Consider the following 24,976-nt stretch of genomic DNA (forward strand, 5'->3'; position numbering starts at 1 on the left):
GTGTGTGAGAGCATGCCTGTGCGGGCGCGCACACGCGTGCACCCCGTGTCCCGGAGCGTGCTCGTGGGCCTGTGCTGCGTGCCGCGTGAACCCAGGGGGCAGCGCGCTGAGGGCTCCCCCCATCGCGTCGCAGGACCTGTGTCCCCTCTGACTCTGCCTGGACCCCTACCACCCTGACAGGTGGAGTTCGATGGCAGTGAGGTTGCGGCATGTCTGGGACTCGTCTAAGAAGACGGCGCTGTCCCTCTGCCGCCGTAGGAGATGTAGGAGGCCGGTGACTGCGCCGGCGTGTGTGCAAGAGCAGGTGCTGCCTCCCCAGGCCCGTGCATGGCCGGGGACCCACCCACAAAGCTGCAGGCGCTGGCCCCACGTCCCAGGCAGGTGGCCTCTCGGGGAAGCTCGGCCTGTGCGCCCCGGGGTCCCGGCGCGGCTGGGTGGTTTCGGCGTGGACTGCGGTGGCCGCGGAGAGGCCCTCTGTGCCAAGGGCCAGGATTGCAGGCTTCCACACACCCGTTCCTGCGGTGCCGAGCCCCACGACCCCACGGCCACAGCAGCGGTCCCAAGCTGGCACTCACCCTTCTTTAATTTCTCCTTGTCGTCCATTTCTGGCTTGGTGGCCATGACCTCAAAGAGGGTCTTGAGAATACTCCTCAGGTCACTGGCGTAGTTGGTCTGCAGCTGGTCAGCCACGCCTGGGGGAGGGGGACAAAGGGAGGGCAGCGTGGGCTGGCTGGCCTGGGGACTCAGCACGGTTTCACACGGGTCCAGACAACAACCGCTGCCCGGCCCCGGGGACACTCCGTTGGCAGAGGCAAAAACTCGGGGTACATCTCCTCCTCGGGGTCACAGCCAGCACCACTAAGCACTGCAGCCGCTCACTGAGGGAGGGTCTCAGAGCCCCAGCTGGGCCCGCGCCACAGTGGCCCCTGTCACTGTCCTGGCCACCCAGGCACCGCCGTGGCCCCGCCCCGCCCACCGCAACCGCTGTTGTCCCCACCCCCACCCGCAGAGGCTGCCTCCTTCCAAGGATCAGGTGGACTCGGCTGTGTCAGTGAACAGCAGGGGGCGGCGGGCTGCCACCCAGAGCAAAGCGGGGCGGGAGCTGTGCGCACCCCACCAGAACACAGACGCCCTGGGCGCCGGCCCAGTGACCAGGCTGCGGCCCACGCTCCCAGAGGGTTCCCCGTGTGCCCACTGCACCGAGCGCCCACCAGGCAGGAGGCTTCCTAACCATCCGAACCTACTGTGCGGCCCGTTCTCACAGATGAGCGAATGGAAGTGCAGAGCCACGAGGCCCTCCTGGCCACACCTGGCCGGGCTCAGGCTGTGCTGGGGGGGGGGGGGGGGGGGCGGTCCCGGGCAGTGATCTCGGGTGCCTGACCCTGATTCTGCAGTGACACCAGTCTGGGGGCTGCAGTGCAGCTGTGTCCCCCCGACCCCCCGCCCCTGCAGCCCTGAGCAGAGGAGGCTCCAGACAGGCCACCAGGCCCGGCCCCCTCCCCCAGGGGGTGGGAAGGGCAGGCGTGGGCGGGGACTTAGTGCTTTCTATACTTTTGAATTACGTGGCTGCTTACTTATGTAAAACACACAAAACTCAAGAACAGGACAAAGGTGCTTTTTGCTCTCCCCCCTCTGAATTCCCTGGGGCACAACGATACAGTCACCTTCCCCCACCCTCCGGCTGTGAACCATCCCAAGGGAGGAAACAACCGAGTCGGGACGCACAACGGAATCCGAACTGCAAGTTGAACAGAGCATCCCTGTGCAGGAAGTGGAGGGGCCCCTGCTGGGGGGCCCTGGCAACAAACGAAGCCCTCCTCTCCGCTGGGCACATGGGCTCCTCGCAGGGCTTGGGGGGAGGCGGCCTGTCACAGAGCGGAAGCCCCCAGGCCGGGCTGGCACCGCCCTACTGTGTCATCACGTTGGGTCTGCCTTCGGCCCAAGCTGACACCCCCCCAACCCCCGCACCAGCTGCTGCCCCGAAGCCCGGCCTCGTGTGGCCACAAGGCCACGCCCGCCCCAGGCCCGCACGTGGCACCTGAAATGCAGACGAAGAGGCGGTGGATCAGGTCATGGCTGCTGTGGAAGCGGGATCGCATCTTCTCCCTCGCGGCCGCAGGGACGGCCTCGGCCGCTGTCTCGTCGGAGGGGCAGGCCCCGGCCGCGGAGCCGCTGCACGGAGAAGCAGACACAGGGAGCGCAGGGTGAGGCTCGGCACGGCCGGGGCCTCGGTGCCCGGGACACCCCACGGCCCGCGCAGAGCTGCCCCTGGTTGCGCTCCGTTGGCAATGGGCGTCATGTGCTGCCTGCCTCCTGGGGAGGGTTCACGCACCTGCTCAGACTGTCTGCTGGCCCTGACCGCGGACAGGTGTCTCTGTGGGAGACGGAGGAGGAGCAGAGAGGCCCGGGGAGAGGGGAGGCTGCGTGACCGGACACAGGACTGGAGTGACGCAGCCAAAAGCCCCCGGACACCCAGGATCACCAGCAGCTGGAAGGGGCGTGCCGGCTCCTCGCCAGCCTCCAAGGCGTGTCACCCCCCTTTCTGAGGCCGCTGCTCGTTTGGGGGGTCACCCAGCAGCTCACAGTTGCGTCTGTGCCAAGCTAGGGCGTCCCCCTTGCCCAGCTGTGGCGGGGAGCTGTGGGCTGACCCTCCCATCCTTCAGTCCTTTATCTCCAGGCCCCGGTTTCTGTCATTTGGTCCTACTTTCTGGGAAATTTCCTCCATTTAAAAAAAAATTTCTCCTTAACGTTTTAACTTCCTGCTCTTACTGTAGTTTCATGGATGTGAAATTAAAATTTTTTTAAGAGATTTTATTTATTCTTAGAGAGAGGAGAAGAGAGGGAGGAAGAAAGGGAAATATCCCTGTGTGGTTGCCTCTTGTGCGCCCCCTGCTGGGGGCCTGGCCCGCAGCCCAGGCCTGGGCCCCGACTGGGAATCGGGCCGCGACCCACTGAGCCCCACCAGCCAGGTCTCCGTACAAATTCCCAGAAGCTGTGTTGGCCGCCTGCCAGACCCCGGTTCCCGCTTCCTGTGGAGCCGGCTCTTTCCAAGGCCAGAGGCTTGTCCCAAGAGTGGTCCTCGGGGGCGGAGCTGTCTGGCAAGCACCTCTCCTACTGTGGGGCCTAAACCGACCAGCGGACTTTGGAGGCTCCTTCTGGCTCCGGGCGACTACGTCAGGGGCGGCCCACTCCCAGCCGGGGGTCGCCGCCGCCCCGCAAACTGCGCCCCGCGCCGCACAGCAGCGGTGTGCACCGGCTGTTCCCGCAAACCCGCAGCGATGGGAACGCGCGGCGGCCCGGTTCCGCGGGAGCCAGCGGGCAGGGGGTGCGGGCGCGGCTCCCGCGGTGCGGGCGGGAGCCCCCTTACACGCCGTGGGGAGCGCAGAGCTGCCCACCGTCGGACGCGGGCTCACCCTCCAGGCGGCAGCAGAGCCACTTGGGAAGCGCAAAGGTGTGGCGCTGCTGGGCGCTGCTGCGAGGCGGGGGTGGGTGCCTCCCGTCCCTTTGTGAGCATTTACCCTTTCCCGGCGCTGGAGGCTGGGCGTGGGGCGGCTGGGCCAGGCCCAGGGCCTTCTGGCTCCGCTGGGACCCCGACCGCGACCGACAGCTCTCCCCTCCTGGCGTCTGGGTTCTGAAGAGGGAGCCCCTGGCAGGGTTTGGGGGGCGGCTGAGTAAGTTCGGGGGGTGGGGCCTTCACTGGCCAGGGTGTCACCTTCAAGCAGTGCCGCCCGCCTCAGTGACAGCTTCACCCAGAGATCTGAAAGCCGGGAACCGGACACTCCCACAGCAAGGCCTCGCTCAGCAACACCGGTAGGATCTGCGACTTCGAATGAGACGACGGAACGAGACCAAGCGCTACAAACAAGAGTGAGCTCCCTACGGGGACCCGCGAGTCGGCAGCCAGCCGGGCGCGGCGCCTCGAGGCGACTCGGGACCTGCGGCGCACACAGCCTCCCGCAGCCCCCGGACGTCGCCACGGAGGAACGACTCGCCAGGACGCGGCCCGTCCACTCGGCGGGATTTATTCAGCCTTAAAGAGGGAGGCCGGCCGGATGCCTGCCGCGACCCCGCGGAGCCCGGCGGACACGCGCGCGGCGGAACGAGCCGGGCACCCAGGGCGGACACCGCGATCCCGCTCCCGCAGGAGGCACCGGCGCGGTCGGAATGGCAGAGCCCAGCGGGTGGCGGCTCCCGGGGCGCGGGCGGGAGCGAGGGGGGGCGGTCTCCGTTTTTGCCGGCGAAAAAGTTCTGGAACGGGAGCGCGGCGCCACTGACTTGTACACCTAGAAGTGGCTAAACGGTGAATTTTATGTTATGTCTATTTCACCAAAATTAAAAAGTGGAAAGAAAAAGAGGTTGAGGACCAGGGGAGAACCGAGGAAAGCAGCTGAGGTCTGCCGGACCAAGAGGGCGGGGCTGGTCAGGTGCGGGAGGCCAGAGGTCAGCGGTCAGAGGTCAGAGCCTCCTTGGCCCTTCGGGCATGCGCACTACACGGCGGGCGGGCGCAAGTGGACAGCTGGGAGTGTGCACAGCGGTGTATTTATTATTGCATTATTTTCCACATAACCTACTGTAAACTGACTTTTGCCCTGCCCTGTATATCAATAAAGCTGTTATCTTTAAAGATCAATTATGTTAAGATAGGGTAGCAATACACAAACTGAAAATGAAATGAAGAAACACGCCTATTTTCAATGGTATCAAAAAGATTTAAATACTTAGAATAAATTTAACAAAAAGTGCAAAAACTAAAAACTATAAAGCATCACTGAAATAAAGATCTAAACGAACGGAAAGGCGTGCTGTGTTCGCAGACCGAGCACAGCATTAGGGTGGCAGGAGCCCCCCCAAGCGGTCTACAGGGTCAGTGCTCCGGCTCCCCGTACCAGCTACCTTTTCTCTCCATGCAGAAATGGACAAACGCGTCCAAAACTTCTATGAAAATGCAAGGACCCAGGACGACCAGAACAATCTTGAAAAAGCAAAAAGGCGAAGCTGGAGAACTCACGCTCGTGATTTGCAATGTAGAATGAAACTGCGCCAGTCGAGACAGGCACTGCAACAGTGGAAAGCTAGACCCTCCCAGGCACTGGGTCCCAGCGAGGGCGCCAGGGCCGCTCGGTCAGGGAGCGACAGGCACTCCCACAACTGGACCCCACGTGCCGAAGACTGAAGTGGGACCCTTCCCTCACACCATCTGCAAAAATGCATTCAAAATGGATCAAAGTCCTAAATGTAAGAGCTAAAATTCTTAGAAGAAAACATAAATCTTTGTGCCCTTGGATTAGGCAACAGTTTCTTGGATGTAACACCAAAAGCCCAGACCCGAAGGCAAACCAGGTACACCGGGTATCACAAGAAAACCTTTTGTTCTTCCAAAGACCCCATCCAGAAAACAAAGACAGCCCACAGGACGGGAGAAAATTTTGCAAATCATGTATCTAAATCTTATAACAAAAAGACAAATAACCCAACTGAAGATTGGGCAATGGATCTGAATAGATATTTTTCCAAAAAGATATACAAATGGTCAAAATGCATGAAAAAATGCTCAACATCATTAATCATTTGGAAAATGCAAAAGAGATCAAAATGACATATCGTTTCATACCCACTGCGTATTTTTTAAAAATTTAACTTTTAGAGAGGGGAAGAAAGGGAGAGAAACATCCATGTGTGGTTGCCTCTCATGTGCCCCCTACTGGGGACCTAGCCTACAACCCAGGCCTGTGCCTGGACTGGGAATCGAACTGGTGACTTTTCAGTTCGCAGGCCATGACTCAATCCACTGAGCCCACGCCAGCCAGGGCCCACTGGCTATTTTTTTAAAAACAGAAAAGTATTGGTGAAGATATGAAGAAATCAGAACCCTCGGGTACCCCTGTGGCGAGTCAGACCTGGTGCCGCCGCTTCGGAAGACAGCCCAGCAGCTCCTCATACCGTACGACCCAGCGAGTCCACCCTTACGTGTACGCCCAAGGGGGCTGAACACATGAGCACATACGTTTGCACAAAAATGTGTGCATGAATGTTCACAGAAGCCTCCAAGCCGAGACAACCCACTCGTCCGACAGCGGATAGATGCGTAAACAGGCAGAGCTATGGCCAGTGGGCTTTTCAGCGCAGAAAGGAGGGAGGCTCGGCACCCACCGCAACACGGGTGGACCCCGACCACCCGACGCTCGGTGGCCGCGGCCAGTCACAAAGGTCCCGCCCTGTGTGGTGCATTCGTGTGAAAAGCCTGGAACAGGCAGAGAGTGGCCTAAGAGGCGCCGGGCACTGGCGGTGGCTGTGTTTGCTTTCTGGGGCGACGGAGACGGTCCGATGTCGACGGCGGCGATGGTTGCACAACCCTGAACACACTAAAAACCACTGAACTTTACATGGAAATAAAAGTTTTTCTTGTAACCAGCAAGCAAACTCATATTCAAGAAATAGCTCAGCGGCCAAATGCCCAGCCACAGCGGGCGGCGCGGCGGGCTAGGGCGCAGCCGTTCGGCGCCCCCCACAGGACAGTTAGCGACGCTGCCGATGCTGCAGCAGCCCGTGTAACAGCAGCACTTGGAGAATTAGAAGTATCAGGTGTATGTGAGCAAGAAACGGGAAAGACCGTCAGGCAAGGCATTGTTGCATGTACTTGAGTAGTAGAACTATAAACAATTATTTTCCAGTGTCTTCTAGGATCAGGTGCTACTTTTGTGATCGGAGGAATAAATGCTATTTTCGGGAGAGAGGATGCGCGGCACCGCGGCCGGCCAGGGCCAGAGTCTGTGTCTGAGGGGGTCTCCGGGCCCAGCGAGGGCCAAAGCCTGAGGCGGCGATTAGCAATGCCGCAGTCGGGTGGACAGCTCAGACGGCCACCTGCTGTCCTGCCTGGGGACGGGGCTGCTGCTCTGCGGGGCGAGGCGGGGATAGAGGGGCCAGTCTGGGCTCCGGGCCTGAGGTGCTGCCCACGGGGGGCCCGCGGAGCCTGGAGGAGCCGAGGGGAGCAGAAGATCAAACAAGGCAGGTGGAGCCGGCGCTGCCCCCGGGGCCTGGGCTTGCGTTCGGTCTGGGCCTGCCCGTTCCCAGGGGCCGTGGGCCTGGGCGCTGTTGGGTACTGGGGACATGGCCCAGGGCCACATTTTTGGAAAGGCACTGATCCTCCGTGGGCAGTTGTGACGAGCACAGAGTCGGGGTGTCAAGGAGGGTTCCAGGGATGGATCAGACCCTGTGTGCCCGCCCCCCAGGAGCCCTGTCTAGTTGGGGAGCCACACTCATTGCCAAGACGGAGCCGAGCAGTGCAGCAGGCGGTGAGGCAGCGGTGAGGCGGGTGGGGCACAGAGCGCTCGGAGGGGCTGAGGCTGGAAGGCGAGGGGCACCCACCCGCCCAGCCATCCTGTGTTGCGCCGTGGAGCCGAGCCGGGTGCCACAGTAGCCCCCGCACGTACCATTGGGTCTTCCAAGACCACTGGGATGAGGCCCAGCTGCTCGGCTGCCCACGTGGCACCGGCACTAATGGCCTCGGGCAGCAAGCGTGCTCCTTTCCCCGGAAGAGACCTGCATCCTCCCGCTTCCTTTGCTCTGCAGCCGCCTGGGAATCGCGCTTCCCATGGTTTCCATACGAACCCTGCGTCTCCGAGGCGGCGTCCCTGGGGACGAGCGCAGGCTGAGCGGGAGAGGAGTGCATCTCAGGCAGCGTCTCAGGCAGCCTCACCCCTGGGAACTGGCTTGTGCCCCAGAGGGAGCAAATGACAGCAGGAGAGATGGCTGGGTCTGGGGGTTGGGGAGGGCAGGTGCGGCCCAGGAAGCGATCCAGTAACGTCCCGCCCCGTCGGGCGCCCTGTCAGTGTCTCTGTGACCGAGGGGCAGCTGAGGGAGGTGTGGGCGCCTCCGCGTGAGAAGCGGCGACCTGTGAGAAGAAGCGGGCGGGGGGGCGACTCCTCACGCAGCACAGCTGACCGATGCAACGGGGCCGAGGTCGAAACCGAGTGGCCCGCAGAGGCTGGCGGCGCCCGGGGCAGGCCTCACCCCTCCCCCGGGCCTGCTGCCCGCCCGGGGCACCCCCTGCTCCGCGCACCCCCGCTCCGGCCGGGGGCCCCGGGGACGGGTGGAGACTTGCCCGGCGCTGGGCCCGGCCCGCAGCCCAGCTCCGCGAAGGTCACCAGGATGCGTTCCCGGAACCGGCCCCCGTACCCGTGCGACGCGTGCGCCCTAGAAAATGCTAGAAAACGGGAGTGCAGATGAGCCAGGAGGACGTATGCCTGTGCCTTTTCAGGTAGAAGCCACTGTCCCCCGAGCGGAGGACTGGTGACCACGCTGGGGCCACGGCCTGCAGGCTTTCTGAGCTTTCGCTGCTTTGAAAGCCTCTCTGGGCTGAAGGCTTGAGGGCTGTGCGTCAAAGCAGCAGGAGCGGGGGCCGGGGGGGCGGGGGGGCACCTCCACAGAGCAAGCGTCCTGGTCTCCCTGCGGCCCCACCCCCTAGCAATTGAAACTGTTTTCTCTGGGTTTTGCCCCAGTCAGGGTGAGAGGAAATGCCCTGCTTCCAGGGAGAGGCTGCTCAGATGGGGCTCCCCGGTCCCCTGCGGGGAGGAGACGGCCTGTCGGGGCAGCGCCGGCCCTGGGTGCCGGTCCCCACACCCCGCTCTGGGCCTCCCGGGGACCATCAGCTCACCGGCCACACCGCCCTCCTGCTCAAGCCCCTTCCACGCCGACCTGGGGCGGGAAGTGCGGGGCAGGGCAGGGCGGGGCCGGGAGGGCGCTGCAGCCTGGGCTCTGCCCGCCCCTGCTCCTGGAGCGGGCCCAGCCGGGCGGCCCCGCCACCGTGGATGCCCCGAGTCCCTCAGGTCGATCAGGCAGGGGACACAGCCCGCGCCTGGAGAGCGGGGCTGGGCGGCCCCAGCCTGTCTGTGGGGCTCTCCCAGGCGGGGACGTTGGCTGTGGGGGGCCTGGGGGGAGAGAAGCAGGAACGCTGGAGACTGGACAAGGGCCCCGATGCCCCCCAGTCCCGGAACGCCCCTCTGGGGCCGGTGGCTTCCCAGGCTGGGGTGCCGCCTCGTTGCCCCTTGACCACGATGAGTGTGTTTCCTTAACCAAGGACCCTGAGTCGCATCCTTGCACCGAAGGGACTCAGCAGTGGCGCGGGAGACTCCGGGTGGCTCTGGGGATCGCACAGGGGTCCTGCAGGAGGCCTGAAAACCAGTGGGAGGGGTCGCCCCAGCCCCGGGCTCTGAGCCCGTTTCTGAATCTGTGAAGTGGGGGGAACAGTGAAAACCCAGCCACAGAGTCCACGAGGCCAAGCAGCAAAGTGTGCACGGGCTTCAGCAGAGGCAGCACGTGGGACCTGCACCACAGGACGTGGTGTGGAAGGGACAAGGAGGGACATCATGGCAGGTGCAGGGGGAGGCCCAAGGATCTCGGAAAGAGAGTGCAGAGAGCGCCCAGAAGGTGGGGTGCGGGCAGGGTCGAGGGAGGCCGGCGGGGAGGTCCTGGGGGGCCAGGAGCCCTGAGCACTGAGCAGAGGCACATCCTGGCCCAGCAGGCGTGCGGGAGTGGCCCCGGGCGGGGGGAGAGCCCCGCAGCGAGGAGAGCTTCCAGCCCCGACCCCGGAGAGGGACGCAGGTGAGAGCCCCCACGGGGAGCGCTCCGCGCTCAGCCAGCGGAGCTGGGGAGCCCCCGCTGCGTCTCAGGCAGAAATAACATCAATTCCACACACATTCTGCCCGTGTGACCGGCGCCCAAGGGTCTCAGCCCCCTCCCTCCGCCAAGGTATCCGCGTCTCAGAACCACAGTCCCGGGAAGGAACGCTGCCGCCCGGGGCGCTCACAATCAGAGCAAAATTCCTAACTCGTTTTTTGCAAATCGAAGCTGAGAGTATATAAAAACGATGGTACTTCATGACCCTGAGGGTCATCCCAGGAACACAAGGTTGGCTTAACACCCGAGTATCAATCGACGAAACGCATCATGTGACTAGACTAAAAAAGAAAAACTATCTGATTATCTCAAGAGACAAAGAAAAAGTATTTGAGAAAATCCAGCGTCTGTTCTTGATAAATACTCACCGAACTGGGAAGGGAACTTCCACCCTGGCCGGGTGGCACCTTGGTTTGTAGCGTCATCCTGTGACCCAAAAGGTCACCGGTTGGATTCCTGGTCAGGGCACGTGCCTGGGTTGCAGGTTCAGTGCCCAGCTGGGTGCATACGAGGGGCAACCCAACCGATGTTTCTCTCCCTCTCTCTCTTCCCTTCCCCTCTCTCTCAAATCAGTAAACATGTCCTCGGGTGAGGATAAAAAACGAAAAGAAGAGCACTTCCTGAGCCTGAGAGAGCCACCTGGGAAAGGCAGCAGCCACATCCCACTTGGTGGCAGACACTGAGTGCTGGGACCCTGTGGGACCAGGAACATGGCAAAGGGGCCCCCCGCCAAAGCTCCTGTTCAGCGCCACACTGGGCCGCGCCTGGGCAGAGGCCCAAGGCCAGGAAGCAAAGGGCTTCCAGGTGGGAAGAAAGGAGACTGGCTTCCTTCACAGACGACAGGTTCCCCTATGTAGGCAATTTAAAAAAAAAAACACACACTACCATAACTAACAGCATGTAGCAAGTTTGCAGGAGACAAGATCAATAGAAAAAATTAATTCAACTTCTATACATTAGCAATGAACAAGAGGATATTTAAATTACAAGGCAGAACCGGTTTATAATAGCATCAAAAAAATAAACTAGAGATGTGTAAGATTTCTACAATAAAAGCCATAAAATATCGCTCAGAGTAAAGAAAGACCCAAGTTAGCGGCGACGTGTGCTGTGCTCACGACTTGGAAGACCCAATGGTATTAAGCTGTTCATTCTTCCCAATTGATGTATAGGCTCAGCATAATGCCAATAAAATTCCTAGCAGGCTTTTTTATTTAAAAAAAAAAAAAAAGTAATAAATTGACAGCCTGGCTCTAAAGGTCACATGTAATACACGACTTCGGGAAGAGCGAAGCGGGGGTCCCGGCTGCCTGGCCCCGTGGCTCACTGTAAGGCGGCTGCCTCAGGACAGGCGGTCCTGGCGACCGCAGACAGGACCCGGGGCGCGGCCGGGGTCCCGACACAGACCCCAGGGGTTTCTGACGAAGGCGCAGAGGCGGCCCAGCGGAGAAAAGGGGCTTTTTCAACAAGTGGTGCTGGGACCGTTGTGTTTTCTTACGCAAAACAAAATGCGACTCTGATCCACACCTCACACCATAAACAAAAATTAACTCAAAATGGATAATGGACCTAAAAAGAAAATTGAAAAGTATGAAACCTGTGGGGAAAAAAAAACAGAGGAAAGAAATTATTGTGACTTTGGGGTACAAAAATAATTCTTAGACATGATACCAAAATCACAGTCCACACACACACGAAAAGGTGATAAACTGGGCTGCGTCAACGTGAAGAAGCTCCGCTCCTCAAAGGCGCTCCTAGGACGCGGGGACGAGCCAGCCGCAGGCTGGAGGAGAGACACATGAAGTGCGCGTCTAAGAGTAAACGCGTGTCCAGCCTAGAACTGTCCAAGCTCAGGAGGAAACAAGCAGGAGGCGCGGGCACAAGGTCTGAACGGGCGACCCGCCCGAGGGCACGGGCAGGTGCCGGCGGCGCACAAGGTGGGCGGTGAGGCCGGCCAGGCCGCTCGGCGCCAGGCCCGCCGAGGGCGGAGGGAGAGAGTTGGGAGGAACGGGGGTCCTCCACGTGGCTGAGCTTGTGGGTCAATTTATTTCAAGTCGGCTGTTCAAACAACATTGGACCGCCAGACTGTCACCGCTGTGCTTATGGGCTGCGGGCCGTCCCTGTGCACTCCCCGCGTGGCACCGCCACGCCCTGCCTGCAGAGCCCCCGCCCTCAGCCCTCCGCGCCCTCCGCGCCCTCCGCGCCCTCCGCGCCCTCCACTCGGGCTGCCTGGCCCTGCTGGCCCTGCCGCCTCCTCCAGCCCCTCCAGGTCTCGGGAATGTCACCGCCGTGGGGGCCGCCCTCAGTGGCTCTCTCTGGGCCAGCGGCCCCAGGCCCAGCACCACTTCCTTTCCTTCCTGGGCAGCAGGTGGGGTGGGACGGCCAGGCTGCGGGGAGAGGGAGAGGCAGGCATGGGGGGCCTCCCGGCCAGCCGGGCGGGACCCCGAGGGCGGCAAGCCACCCTTGCAGTCACCCGCAGTCACCACTGCCCCGCCGGCCGCTCCCCGCCCGGCTGTGAATTAGAATGACCTCGGTACTGGAGGCCCCGCAGGGAAAGGCAGCGCCCCTCCCAGGACCCCTCCCGCCGAGCGCCGAGGACGTGGGGCACCCCACGTGGCCCTAAGGGGCCACACTGCCCTTGTGGAGCCCCAATGACGTGGACGCCAGTTGCTGTGCTCGCCGAGGCTACAGGACTGGTGTCTGCAAGGAACTCAGGCAAGAGCCCAGCTCTGCCCTCGGGGGTAAAGTCAAGACTGAGAAAGCAAGATGGCAAGGGACATGGCCAGTGACAACCTGAGCCCTGGTGGTGACAATGGCGAGTAACGATGGCCGAGGGACAGCGTCAAAGAGCCACAGTGAGTAAGGGGACAAGTAACCAGGGTGAGGAAGACACGCACGCGATGCAGAGAGCTGTCCACGTGCGCTCAGCTCCTCCAGACGCCGCGGGGGCCAGGGACCGTGACGCTTCCTGAGGATGACAAAACGAAGCCCAGGGAGGCTGACGAAGGGCCCCAGGTCGAGCAGCCGGTCCACAGGCGCCTCTGTCCCCCAGCCCCACCTCTCGCTGCACCCGCAGGAGCCCCTCAGACAGCGGAGGCAGTGCCACGTGCCAGCAGCTCCCCTGGAGGAGGTGTCCCCGACGTCTCCTCTCTGCCACCAGCACGCTCTGGAAAGGGGGAGCACGTGGCCAGAGTGCATGTCACCGTTTAGGGCGGAAGCTCAGAAGCCTGTGCCAAGGATGCCCCTTGCAGATTCCTGCCATTCTGTCCAAATGACAGCCAGGGCACGGTCCCCCCCCGCCCCCGGCGCCAGAGCTGAGGGTCACGCCGCCAGCGCGCCACCACGGCCATCGGCCCCAGCAGCCTCGCACTCACGGTGGGAGACGGTCCCGGAAGTGAGAGGGCCCGGCCCTCTGAAGGCAGGTCACCTCTGACCACGCGGTGGGGGGTAGGACGCTTAGGGGACGGGAAGCCCGGGGGGCGGGCGGGGAGGGGGGCCGGCAGCCCACAGTCAGCCTGGGGACCCGGGGACAGAGTCGCCTCTGGGACGTGTAAATTCAATCCCAGCAAGTAGAAGCAGAGGCGCCTGTTAGTCAGAAGGTGTCCATAAACCAAACCCCAAGACACCTGGGGAAGGAGACCTGCAACAATCGCAGTGGACAGAAGGGACGTTGCCGAGTCAGTAAGAGAATCCTGGCGACCCAGCTGGGTGGCCAGCGGAGCAGTGGTCTCCTCGCAGGACGGAAAGCGCCAAGGGGCAGGAAGCGCTCTGCGGAGCACAAACTACAGTCACGCAGGGCCCGGCTCTCGGGCCGAGAACACCAGGGGCGAACAGTCGCAGCCACGGGACAGGCTGCCGACAAAGTCCTGACAACAGGTGGCAGAGCGTTAGGGGCCCCGCAGCGTCGCCGCGGCCACTGCGTCCCTGGGCCTCGACTCCAAGGAGGCACCCCAAGATGCAGAGCCCTGCGGAGCGTGGCCACAGGGCTCCTTTAACTCGGGACGCATGGGAACGGGGAACTACAGAGCAGTTAGTGTGTGTGCTTACGGTCCAGCGACCGTCGACTGAAGTGTTTTCAAAGGTCTTCATGGGAAAATGATCATAAAATAACATTTGGTGAAAAAATAACAGAATCTCATAGGATTTGGGGTGGTTGTAGTTTCCTTCCTTTATTCTTGTTTACGTTTCTGTAAGTTTCCACAGTGGAAGGGGCCCACGTCATAACTAGGATCGAGAGAGAGTCCGTGTTTCTTATTAAGGAGGCAGGAGGCTGGAGACATGTGTCAATCATACAACGTCCAGGGAAGGGACAGGCGCCCGTGAGACGGATGAATTTTTGTTTGCTAGGTGAGGGGCTGGCTCAGCTGGCTTCCTGTACGGAAGGTTCTGGACAATGAGGTGAGTCTACACAGGGACAACCACCTTTTTAAAAGGTGAGACTGTTTCCCCAAAAGGCTAACCTGTGAGCCCTGGAAAGGTAAGAAAGGCAGCGACACAAACCCGAGGCGCCCGGTCCCCACCGGGCTGCGCAGGACCCCGGGCGGGAAGAGACGCTCCGGGGGTGCTTAGGGCAAGCAGGCCCCGACACAGCTCCACGGGGCTCCTTCCCGCCTCAAAGCGGGGCGCCCAGCTCCGAGGCTGGTCCTGACGCACGGACGGGACCGGGAGCGCGTGGCGCATGCGCGCAGGGCCCTGCCCGCGGTCCGCACGTCGCAGGGGCCGCAGGAGCGCCCGGCGGACGGTGGCCTCCCGGTCAGCTCAGGTCAGAGCAGGACGACAGCTTGTCCGCGCGCATGGAGAGCGAGCACCGCGTCGCCGTGGGGCAGGACAGGTCGGCCGCCCGGCCGGCGGCCCCTAAGGCCTGGGTCCGCCCCTCCGGCCCCCGTGTCCCCTCCTGCCCAGGGCGGGTGGCCACCCGCACCGCACAGCAGAGCCGCGGCTGTCACGGTGAAGCCTCGCACGCACGCTCCCTGACAACGCCGCCCAGACTGCGGGGATCCCAGCGTGTGGATTTTGGTGAAATTTCTGCCTCTGGCTGGACACAGGCGGGTCTTTTGTGCCTGTCTTATCAATGCCACCTTGTCACTTCCGTCCCGGCGTTCCACCAGGCTCCGTGGGGTCGGGCCACCCGGTCTGCTCCCGGGGAGTCTCCGCTGCCTCACTCAGCACCCAGGGCCCAGCCGGGGAGGACAGGACAGGCCGGACAGTGGGTGGGACGGCGCCACCTGCCGGCCAGACTCCCCGCCGCCTGACCGCAGCGCGGGGCCCGCACCGCTGTCCGAGGTGCTGACCCACACACCGGGCTACCCTGAGCGCCTGGCCGCCTGCAGCGCCGTCCTGCCCAGGCCCTCTGCCGCGCCGGGAATCCTGGGGGGCAGGACGTCGCTCGAGGCCGCGGTGGGTCCTCTTCCCTCTTCCCAGCTCCGCCTCAGCGTGTGGGCTGAGCCGATGCAGCCCGGGGGGCCGACGGCGCGACGGGCCCAAGAAGTGCCCAGGCGGCCGTGTCGGGAAGCAGGAGGGGCGCAGACGGAGCGGGCGCCCTCAGCTGCCGCCTAGACAGCAGCCGCAGGAGAGAGTGCAGGTCCAAACCAGAAACCCACGGGTCCCATCCAAGAATCTGTGGGGTCTTCTTACTGGCCTTGAGAAAAGCTGTGCACTTGCCCACCGGCTGGGCCCCTGCGTCAGAGGCCTGAGGAGGAGGCTGACCAGTGTGGACAGAAACGCGCCCCACTGGGCGCGGCCGAGGAAGCCAGGCACGCACCGCACAGGCGGCCTCGCCAGGCCCGGGCGACGCAGCAGGTGCTGCTCCCTGAGGCGCCCTGGTAGGGCCGAGGGTGGGCCACGGCCGGCAGGTGGTCCGGTCCGGGTGCGCGCCGTCTGGCACACGGTGGGTCCCACGCGGCCCAAGCAACAGTGGGGGTCTCTCTAGAGACTCTGCCGCAGGAGGCCCCCAGGCTGGGTCAGGACAGGGGGCGCAGAGGAGCGCTGGCAACGCGGCCCTCTGCCCCAGAACGGGAGGGGCACGCATGCGTGCGGGCGCACAGACCTCGCTGCTCCTCTTTTTTACATCAAAGGAGAAACTATAAAAAATGTTTTGAACTGTTACTTTGGGGGAGGGAGAGAATGAGGTGAAGGGACAGAACCCTCCTGTCGTGTCTTGTTCTGCAGCCCCGACAGGGACCCACACGGGCGCATCACGTAACCACACGGGCCGTCCCGTGCGAGGCGGCGCCCACACAGCCGGTGCTGGAAAACGGAGCCGATGACCCTGCCACGGATGAGCCGGGGGCCCGCGCGCAGAGGCAGGGGCTCCAGCGGGTTCCCACGGCTGTGCCCCGAGGACAAGCCCTCACAGGATCACAGGCGGCGGAGGGGACGCAGAGCAAAGAGCCCTTGTCGGGGTGGCGGGAGTGCCAACGGCAGCCACGTGGGAGACAGGTGATGGCACTCAGAAAGCTAAGCCACATGACCCAGCAACTCCACCCCGGACAGAGCAGCAGGGAGAGGGATGGGGACGTGGTCACGCCCGCCCCAAGGCGGGAACACGCGCCTCGACAGGTGGGCGGGGAACCAGACGTGGGCCCCCTCCCAGCAGAGTCATTTGGCCGTGAAGAGGGAGGAGGTGCTGCTGCTGCTGCAGCGTGGACCAGTCTTGACCCCATGATGCTCAGCGAGGAGCCAGGCACAAGGGCACGCAGCGTGGGCGCCTGACGACGTGAGGTGTCCGGAGCAGGCCAGTCGGTGGGGCCACAGAGCAGATTGGCAGGTGCCGGGGGCTGGGGGGGCAAGGTGACCGCAGATGCTCGCAGGCTGGGACAACCCGGGAGCTGCGCGCGGCTGGAGGAGGCGGCGTGGCCCCCAAATCTGCAGCGACCCCGCCAGCTCCTTGCACGCTCACCCGGAGGACAGGGTGGGAGAGGTGGTGGCAGAGGCCGCACAGCTCTGCACCCAGAGACCCCCGGCGCACAGGCCCCGCCCCCAGGCCCAGGCGCTGCGCTCCCCTCTGGCCCAGCCCCCGTGGCTCCTGGCAGGGGCCTCGTCAGGCCTCCAGGCTGAGCGATGCCCCTCCCCCACCACCCTGATGGGCACCCCGCGAGGCAGGACCCGGTGACAGCACACTGGCCGCGCGGAGCCACCGAGGCTGAGCCGGTGCCTGTGTGGCCTGGCAGGCCTGCTCGGCAGGAGTTGGGGGAGGGGAACAGAGTGGGCGCAGCCTGGAGTCTGAGGAGGCGGTCGGGTGCCAGGCCCCCTCCCGCTCAGGGACTCCGGGGGCGAGGAAGGAGCCCTCAGGGAGGACGGGCGCGGGGAGGGCACTGCCTGAGGACCCGCCCAGGGTGGTGACAGGGTTCCAGGCGGCCCTTCACTGAGGGTCTGTGCGGCCGTGGGAGCCGAGCGGCCATGGGGGCAGGTGGGCACCAGGTGCCCAGCAGCAACAAGTGGGAAGCGAGCTCAGGGGCAGCCACGCCTGCTTGCCGCTGCCCTGCCCACCCACACGCCCATTATGCCAGGGCCAGGGTGGCCTCGGTGGCCAAGGGCTTGGCACTGTGCATCACCTGAACGGCTCCTGCAACGCCTGGGGCCCGTGGGGCACAGCTCCCGGCCGGATGCAGCCACGGGGCCTGGTCCCAGAGGGAAGCCGCCCGCGGCCTCGACGCCCCACGCCTCCCTCCTCACCACGTGCCATGGAGGGGCCCCGTGGAAACCATGTGGACACTGGGAAGCGGTGGACACAACCCCCCAAAGCGCCAAGCCAGAGAGGACGGGTCCAGTGGCCCGAGGCTCTTACCTGGACCCAGACAGGCGCCGGCGCCCCTCCCTGGCCTCTGTGTGCTGCCCGGGGCCCTGCGTCCCGGCCTCAGGCGCCTCTTGCTGACCACCATCGCCACCTCTGTGCGGCGTGTCTGCTGCATCCACCGGGGGCCCTGAGGAGGGGGCCAGGCACTTGTTGGAAGCAGGGGCTTTGGGCTCCTGGCTGTCGGGGGTGCCTTCTGAGGGCAGGGGGGCTGGGGTGCCCACGGGCAGCGTCTCCAGGGCAGGCCAGGCCTCCTCCAGTCCCTTGGCCGTGCCCTTGGCACCGGCCTTGGCTGCGCCAACAGAGGGGGCGCCGATGACGCCCCCCGGGCCGTGCTGGTCCTGCAGGCTCTCGGCCGTGTCCTCCCGGCCACTCCCGCAGCCCCCACAGCACACACAGGAGTTGAGGAGGCAGCTGGTGGCCGCGGCGCTGAGTTCGTGGGAGCCGCCCTCCGTCCCCCCGGCCTCGGGCTCTGACGGGGAGAGGTCGCTCCTGGAGCCTTCTGGGGCGGGGCCGGAGCCGTCCAGCGAGCCAGGCGACTTGGGATTGAAGATGACCGTGGCCGAGAGCTTCATGCCGCCCGTCCGGTGGGCAATCACCTCGGCCGCCTCCGCATCATCCGCCGTCGCCCCCCAGCCGTCCAGGTGCGGCGGGGCGTCCAGGCAGCTGCAGGAGTTGGGGCCCGCCGCCCACGCCTTGCCGTCTGGGACGTTGTTGTTGTTGCTCACGTCCTCCTCCTCCTTCGGGGTGGCCGGCACGTCAACCTCCGCCTGCTTGCCTTGCCCTCTCTCCCGGGGCTCAGCGCGGGGGCCGCCTGTCCACCCGGACGGGCCGCCCGGGGTCTCTGCTGCCCCGTCCACGTCATCCATGAAGAACACCCTCCCCTCCTCCTCCTCGCTGCCCTGTTGCCGCAGCCTGCCGCCTGGGGAGGCCACGGCCTGGGGGCTACCCTCAGCCCCAGGCCTGCGTGCGGGGGACTGGCAGGCGCTGGGCGGGGACAGCAGGCACGACATGGCGTCCCCAGCCCGGCACACCATGCGGTTGAGCTGCTCCAGCTCCTGGTCGTCGTACTGCATGGAGCAGGCCAGCTCCGCCTCCGGGTTCTTGGCCTTGGCGGGGAGCAGCTCCTCGGGGGGCAGGGGCGCAGGGAAGGCCGGCGCCAGGGCGGGTGGCACCGGCCCGGCGGCCTGGATGGGGAACTCCACATCCTGCGAGATGCAGAGGCTCCTCTCCAGCGTGTGCAACTCGTCCTCAGTCAGGGTCTGCAGCAGATCCCTACAAGGGACGAGACACGAACAAGTGAAAGTCCCGCCGGCCCCGCCGAGAGCGGGCACACTGCCGCCCTGTTTCCTCCACTACTAAGTGGGGCGCGGCTCCTGTGGGCAGCTTCCCTCCAGACCACGAGGCTCTGAAACCTCTTGCTGAGAACAAGCAAGCTCGGGTCCTTGGGGACGTGGTAACTGCATTAATCAACACACGTAGGAGTGAAAAAGTATGTGTCGGTTTCCATACAGACCTTCGCTCTCTCCTTGTGCGATGGTCACTGAGCCCTGTCTGTGTGCCAGGCGGGCCAGGAAGACAGGCTCGGTCCCTGCCCTCGGGGCTTTGCCTTGGAAGGGGCAGGAGATAAATATTTATGCGAGTGGTGACTGGATTACAGTAACACCAACTGCAACAAGGTGAGTGCCGGCAGCAGGAGGCACCTGGCTCAGTCTGGGAGACTTCCTGGAGGAGGGGACACTGAGCCGGGGACAGAGGTGGGGTGTCTATGGAGGAGGCCCACAGGCGCTCTGTGCGGGGAGGAGTGGGGGCTGGCCGGGCTCCGAGGCCGCGTGGAACCCTGGGTGCCGCCACACGCGAGCTCGCAGGAAAGAGCGCCCCTCAGCACCGCCCAGCCTGCGCGTCTCTGGACCCCGCGCCACCCGATTCGTAGCCCGTCCTCACAGGGCCGTGAGGAATGGCAGAGGGCCACTGAGCGGCCACCAGCCAGGACGTTGATGCTCAAGATCAGCACGTTGCTGGCCAGGAACAGACTCGGCCCCGCGGGGAAGGACAGGCACAGAACTACCACGGGGCTGCGATGTCAGAACCACCACTAAGCCCGAGGCCAAGGCGCCAGCGCCAGCGGCTTGAGCAGAAGAGGACAAGGAGCTGTCCCCCCATCCTACAGAAAAAGGGGCCTGTGGGCAAACACTGCCTTCAGCCCCCTCCCTTCCCCTCCCCCCCCCACCTTATTTTCCGCAGCAACGTGTGGAAGGGCCGGAACAGCTCGGACATGTCTTCCACCTTGCGGTCCAAGTTCAGGGGTCCATCTGCGTAGACCACGAGGCCACTGCATTCAAGACAAAAAAGCCAGCCTGGAGTCAAGCCCCGCGCCCGGTGCCTGGGCGGGCCCAGACCACACTTGCGGCCTCCAAGGCTGCCTTGCACTTGCCTCGCCTCACAACCATCTTAGGTAAGTTCAGAAAAAAGCAGCGGGAACTGTCAAGCAGACTGCACTCTGCTCGATGAGCACGTGGCAGCTCAGGGACCATAGATTAGCCACGGCGTTCGAGCGCACACGAAGCACTGCGGCCGCGTCATCGGCCAGCGCAAGGCTTGCCCCCGGGGTCCCCTCCCGGGAAAGGGCAATGCAGGGCTGCTGTCCCGCTGCACACCGGGGCAGGGCTGTGTGCGCACAAGACCTGCAAGCATCTACCCCCGAAACAAAACAGGAGCCGGAGCCACAGTCCGGCTCGGGGCAGTGGGCGGCTGCCGCCCCCGCGCCCCCCAGCCCCCAGCCACGCGGCCTGAGCCCCCACGCTGGGCCCCGCCTGGGTCCTGGGGGATGAGCACGCTGGGGACACTGCACAGGCAGGTGAGGCTTCGCAGCTGCGCTCTCCAGGCTGCGCCCCCACCTGCAGGGGACTGAGAGCCCCAGCGGGTCACCCGCCCGTCTGCCGTGCTGCCTTGGGCTGGACGCCCACGAGCCACAGCCTCCCCCGGCTCCCAGCGCCGCCCCCCACCAGCTGGGACGGCCCAGACCCAGCCCCTCCCTGCTGGCTCCGCCGGAGCCCCCGAGGCCGCCCCCAGGGAGCTGTGTGCTCTGTGCACCCCGGCCTCTCCCAGGTGGACCCCCAGCCCGCCTGCCCCTCGCAGAGGTCGGGCCCGCGCCCCACCCCTTCCAGGTGGGAGGCAGCCTCCTGGCGCTGCCCTGGCGGCGCCGCCCTCTCCCGGGCATCCCCGGGCCTCCAGAGACACTCGTCCTCTGCCCGGGACCTAGTGCCCCGCCTGACTCCGCTCACAGGCCGCCCCCAGGCGCCCGGCTCTGCAGGCGCAGCTGTGCCGCCCGCGGGGGTCTCGCCGCGCACCCTGCCCGCGCTGTCACCCGGCCGGGCCCATCTCCACCCCGACGGCCCCCTGCGGCCCGGCCGCCCCCGCCCCGTCTCCGGGCCCAGGCAGCTCAGGCCTGGGCACGTCCGCCTGCGGACGGGGCCGCGGTCCCCCCTCGGCCAACGAGCGGCCCTCAGTGCGGGGACGCGTCTGGCCATGAGGAAGCGGGTCGCCAGAAACTGAGCAGAAGGACTTTGCCCCCAAAAAGACTGGGTTTCACGCGCAGAGAGCGCGGGAGCTCCCTCCTCCCCGGGGCCCACGTGGGCCCTGCGGGGCGGGAAGCCAGCTGCTCCCCCCTTTGGTCATCGTCTCCCTGTCTTGACCGCATTCATGGACGCACGGAAGTGTTTCCCTGGGATGAAGTCCTAGCTGTCTCTTTTCCCTGTGTGGCTCACGCTTGTGGTGTCAAAGCTAAGAACCCACTGGCAAATCTGGGGAACGGGAATTCACCTCCTGCACGAGCCAGAGTTCTTCACGGAAGCGGGACCGGCAGCGCCTCTCCACGGGCCAGCATCGCTGCTCTGAGGAGCCCTGCGCGGGCTCGGCGCGCAGCCTGGCACGCAGCGCGGCCCTAGTGTCGGTCTGAACGAAGGGCAGGGGGCAGGTGGGGCACAGCAGACTCTGTCCCCAGCCCTGCCACCCCTCCCAGCTCCCCGCCTCCCCCCCCCGCCCCCCCGGCTCCGCTCTGAGAGCTCCCCAGGCGCCCCCTGGGGTCCCGGGACGCCCACGTCTCATGCCTCATGGCCCGTGGCCCGCAAGGGCGCGGCCACAGGGACACCGGCAGGGGCCTGAATCCCCCAGAAGTGCCTGTGACCGGCTCTGGGCTCCCTCCAGCCCGTCCGCACGCGGTGCCCGGCCCGCAGGGGGATGCCTGCTGGGCCCCCACCCCGGCCTTGGTAGTTCTGCTGGGGCCCTGGGGGGCTTCTCTCTCAGGCCTGTTCCAGCCCAGCTCACTCCAGAGGGTCCTACACAAGCGCCCCTCCTCAACGCTCCAGGGCAACTGCTTCTGGCAGGCGCTGGAGAGTGAGGAGGTGGAGCCAGAGGGCTTTCTCGTCCCCACCCTGGACAGGACCAGTGTCTGCTCTCAACTCTCTCCTGGGCTCCCGCTGCCACCTCCTGGCGGCCCCACTGCCGCCGGCTTCCCTTCATAGCCTCTGAGCCCGGCCTCCCTCTGCCATGACTCAGAGCCTCCTGCAGGTCCTCGCGGCCCCTCACCTCCGCCCCAGGCCCCCCTCCAGCCGGGGCCCCAGGAGCAAGACTTCAGAGACTGCAGGGCAGCCCAGGCAGTGCAGCCTCGCTGGCCAGCGAGACGCAGCCCCGGAGGCTGGCTCACTAGAAACAGGCAGGCCCAAGGCCGCTGCACTGCGGCCACCCAGCCAGGCCGACGGCAATGGTGACGAGAATTCTAAAGAGCTGAACAAACACACGCCACGGGCTCGAGGGTGAAAATCCAGAAACGCTGCGTGTCGGCCGCTCTGACGCCTCGCTTTTATTTTAAAATGGCGTGCGGCCCAAGGCGGTGTGAGTCCCTGATGGCCCCGGGCTCTGGGGCTCCGGGGCTCCGGCCGCAGCCGGGCTTGATGAGTTTGCCGGCGGCGAGCAGGCAGTAAAGGCCACGGATGCTGCTGGACTGTTCCGGGCGGGCGGGGTCCACACGCCCACCCTGTTCCACGTGCTGCTCCAAAGGAAGCCGCCCAGAGCCTCTGGCGTGGTGACACCCGGGACAGGACCTGTGGCCGGGACGGCAGCAGGGACGCCGCCTGTGCTCACGGGGAAGCTCACAGACCGATCCTGTCCCTGCTCAAAGCAGCTCTACTGTTTTGTTCTTTAAACAAAAGACCCAAAATACTTTTTCTTCACGTGAGTTGGCCTCAGAAAGCTGTCTGTAACCAGGCAGCCCCTTTGTGCTGCCCCTGGAGGGCAGCCCCGTCTTCCGGGAGGGGCCGCTTCACTCCAGGCTGCCCCAGCTGCTGCGCTGGGGATGCCCGGCTTCGCCCCTACACCCTCCTGTGGAGGCGCATGGAGCGCCCCCTGCCCTGCGCTGTGCTGCTCGGCCCGCTCCTCCCGATTTGTAAATTTAAGGTGGAGACACCTGAGGAAGGAGGGCACTGGAAGGAAGGAGCTGGGGTCTGGAAACGCCCGGGGACCCCAGGGGAAGCCGCGGGTGCGGTGGGGGGTGGGGGGCCCGCCCCCCACCCCGTCCTGGGGGCCGGACCAGCCCCGCCCACTGCCCCAGGGTCCCCGTTTCTTGTAGCCACGTCTCCTCTCTGCAGTTCCCATACTTCGCTGTGTATAACATGCACCCACATCTTTGTCCCAAACTTGCAAGAAAAAAAATCTTTCATTTTAATTTTTTAATTCAATTTTTTATTTATGCACAAAATTGATGACTGTATTCAGGGTGGTATTTTGTGTACGGATACTGCCACTGCTTTCCAGAGCCGAACTTCTAACGCGTGAGCGTGAAGAGAAAACTAAGCCCTCGTCCTGCCCGCACGGGTCTCCTTAGACGGCTCTGGCCCAGCCCGGGGCAGCCCGCCCGCCGGCTCCCTGCCGCCCACCCCACCCCCCGCCCCGCCCCTGTGCTGGACCAGTCCGGGGGCCCAGGCCTCCACGCCCACCCACAGCCCTGGCCCCTCCCCGACGGCCACATCCCCGCCCAGCACCTGCCGCCAGCCTCCCGCCCGGCTCTGTACGCTTGTGGGCTTGCTGCCCACGGGGCCTCCCCAGCTGCCAGGCCACAGGCCCTGCTGCCCAGGTCCCCACCGGTCACCGCACGCGCGCTCGCCTGGCAGGAGGGGGTGGCCCCTGTTTGGGAGTCGGGGTGGCCGGGCAGCAGCAGGCCAAGCCCAGGACACCTGGGCCCTGAGACACTCGGCAAGCGGCCGCGTGCTTCCTGCCTCGGAGCGTTCCAGGCTGAGCTCCGGCCGCCCCGAGCCCGGAGGCCGCCAGGGCTGACCCGCGCTCCCCGCTCTCCCGGGTGCGCGCCCCCGCCACGCTCCCCAGCTCAGCCGACCAGGCTCCATCTGCCGCCAGCCCGCCAGCCCCAGAGCTCTCTCCGAGGAGCCCACCCCCCAGCCTCCCGCAGAGCCAGGGGCACCGCCCCTTCCTCAGAGCCCCGCCCCATCCTGCTGGGCCCCTCTGCTCTGCCCCCAATCTCCCTTCTTTGGCTCTCCCTTCTTTGGCGTAGGGTGTCAGGTGTCCATACTATTTAGGGAAGGGCCCCCTCATCAAGGGGGCACAAGGCCCCCAGGTGCTGAGGGACAGCAGCAGCACTTTGGGGTGACTGCCCTGGGCGGCTAGACAGTCACCTCTGGGGGGCGTGAGTACCACCTATCAACACCCAGAGGGGACATCAGACTAGAGGGCCACCAGGGTCCGGCCGCAGGACCGCCCAGGCGCAGGGGACACTCACCACACGATGGCCAACCTGGGGATGGTGAACATGAGGGCCGGCTCGTAGTCGTCAATCATGTCCTGGGTCAGGTACCCGAAGGCCAGGGCCCTGGCGGAGGCGGGCAGTGAGGGGGCAGGTGGAGCTGGGAAGGCAGCCGCTCGGCCTCGCCCCGCCCTGCCCCCAGCTGGGGCGTGACACAGGGGGGTGGGGGCGGCACAGGCCCCCCGCCCCCCGCCCCGCCCAGATCCCGGCGCCCGGCGCCAGCGCGCAGCGCAGCGCTGGCAGGATGGCCTCGAGGGCTGGTGAGAAAGCTACCCGGCCTTGGGCCTGCCCGGCCAGGGCATGAAACGCCCCCGGTGACAAGGAGAAACGGGGAACAAACCATGTGCCCAGACGGGTGCCTCCCGGGGACAGAGACGCTCCCGGGATGCGTCTCTCCCAGGCACATGCAGGGCCTCCCTGCGCCCCAGGAGCTGGCACCGGGGTTCCGAGGGCAAAGCGTTTCCTTCATCTCACGCTGATGACTTGAAATAGCTCCCAATACCTCAGGGCTGAATATCGTGTCTTTAAAAAGTAACAAACTTAGGAGGCGGCAGGAGGCAATATCAAAACTAGCCTAATACCAGAGCGCCGGTCAAGTGCAGAGATCTTTCTAGGTTAAATCTCAGTCCCAAAGTCCATTCAGAAAATCTGATTCTGCGTTATTGTACAAGGCATGATGGGGACATCGGTGATTCACC

The 24,976-nt window shown here is 64.7% G+C and overlaps 1 protein-coding gene across 1 annotated transcript in view; it reads right to left on the minus strand.

The window, feature by feature from the left end:
- Positions 1 to 24,976, minus strand: part of ZFYVE28 (zinc finger FYVE-type containing 28) — a 47,731-nt gene that overhangs the window by 2,383 nt on the left and 20,372 nt on the right. The window contains exons 6-10 of the mRNA XM_054581874.1: positions 24,255 to 24,344; positions 19,698 to 19,799; positions 17,462 to 18,742; positions 2,039 to 2,172; positions 576 to 692 (exon numbers count right to left, since the gene is read on the minus strand). Of these exons, the coding sequence (XP_054437849.1) occupies positions 576 to 692; positions 2,039 to 2,172; positions 17,462 to 18,742; positions 19,698 to 19,799; positions 24,255 to 24,344 (1,724 nt within the window). The remainder of the gene's footprint in view (positions 1 to 575; positions 693 to 2,038; positions 2,173 to 17,461; positions 18,743 to 19,697; positions 19,800 to 24,254; positions 24,345 to 24,976) is intronic.

Source organism: Pteronotus mesoamericanus, unplaced genomic scaffold (genome assembly GCF_021234165.1).
Source record: "Pteronotus mesoamericanus isolate MK-2021 breed Mesoamerican mustached bat unplaced genomic scaffold, CSHL_Meso_final contig_68, whole genome shotgun sequence".
In the NCBI taxonomy this organism is placed as follows: Eukaryota; Metazoa; Chordata; class Mammalia; order Chiroptera; family Mormoopidae; genus Pteronotus; species Pteronotus mesoamericanus.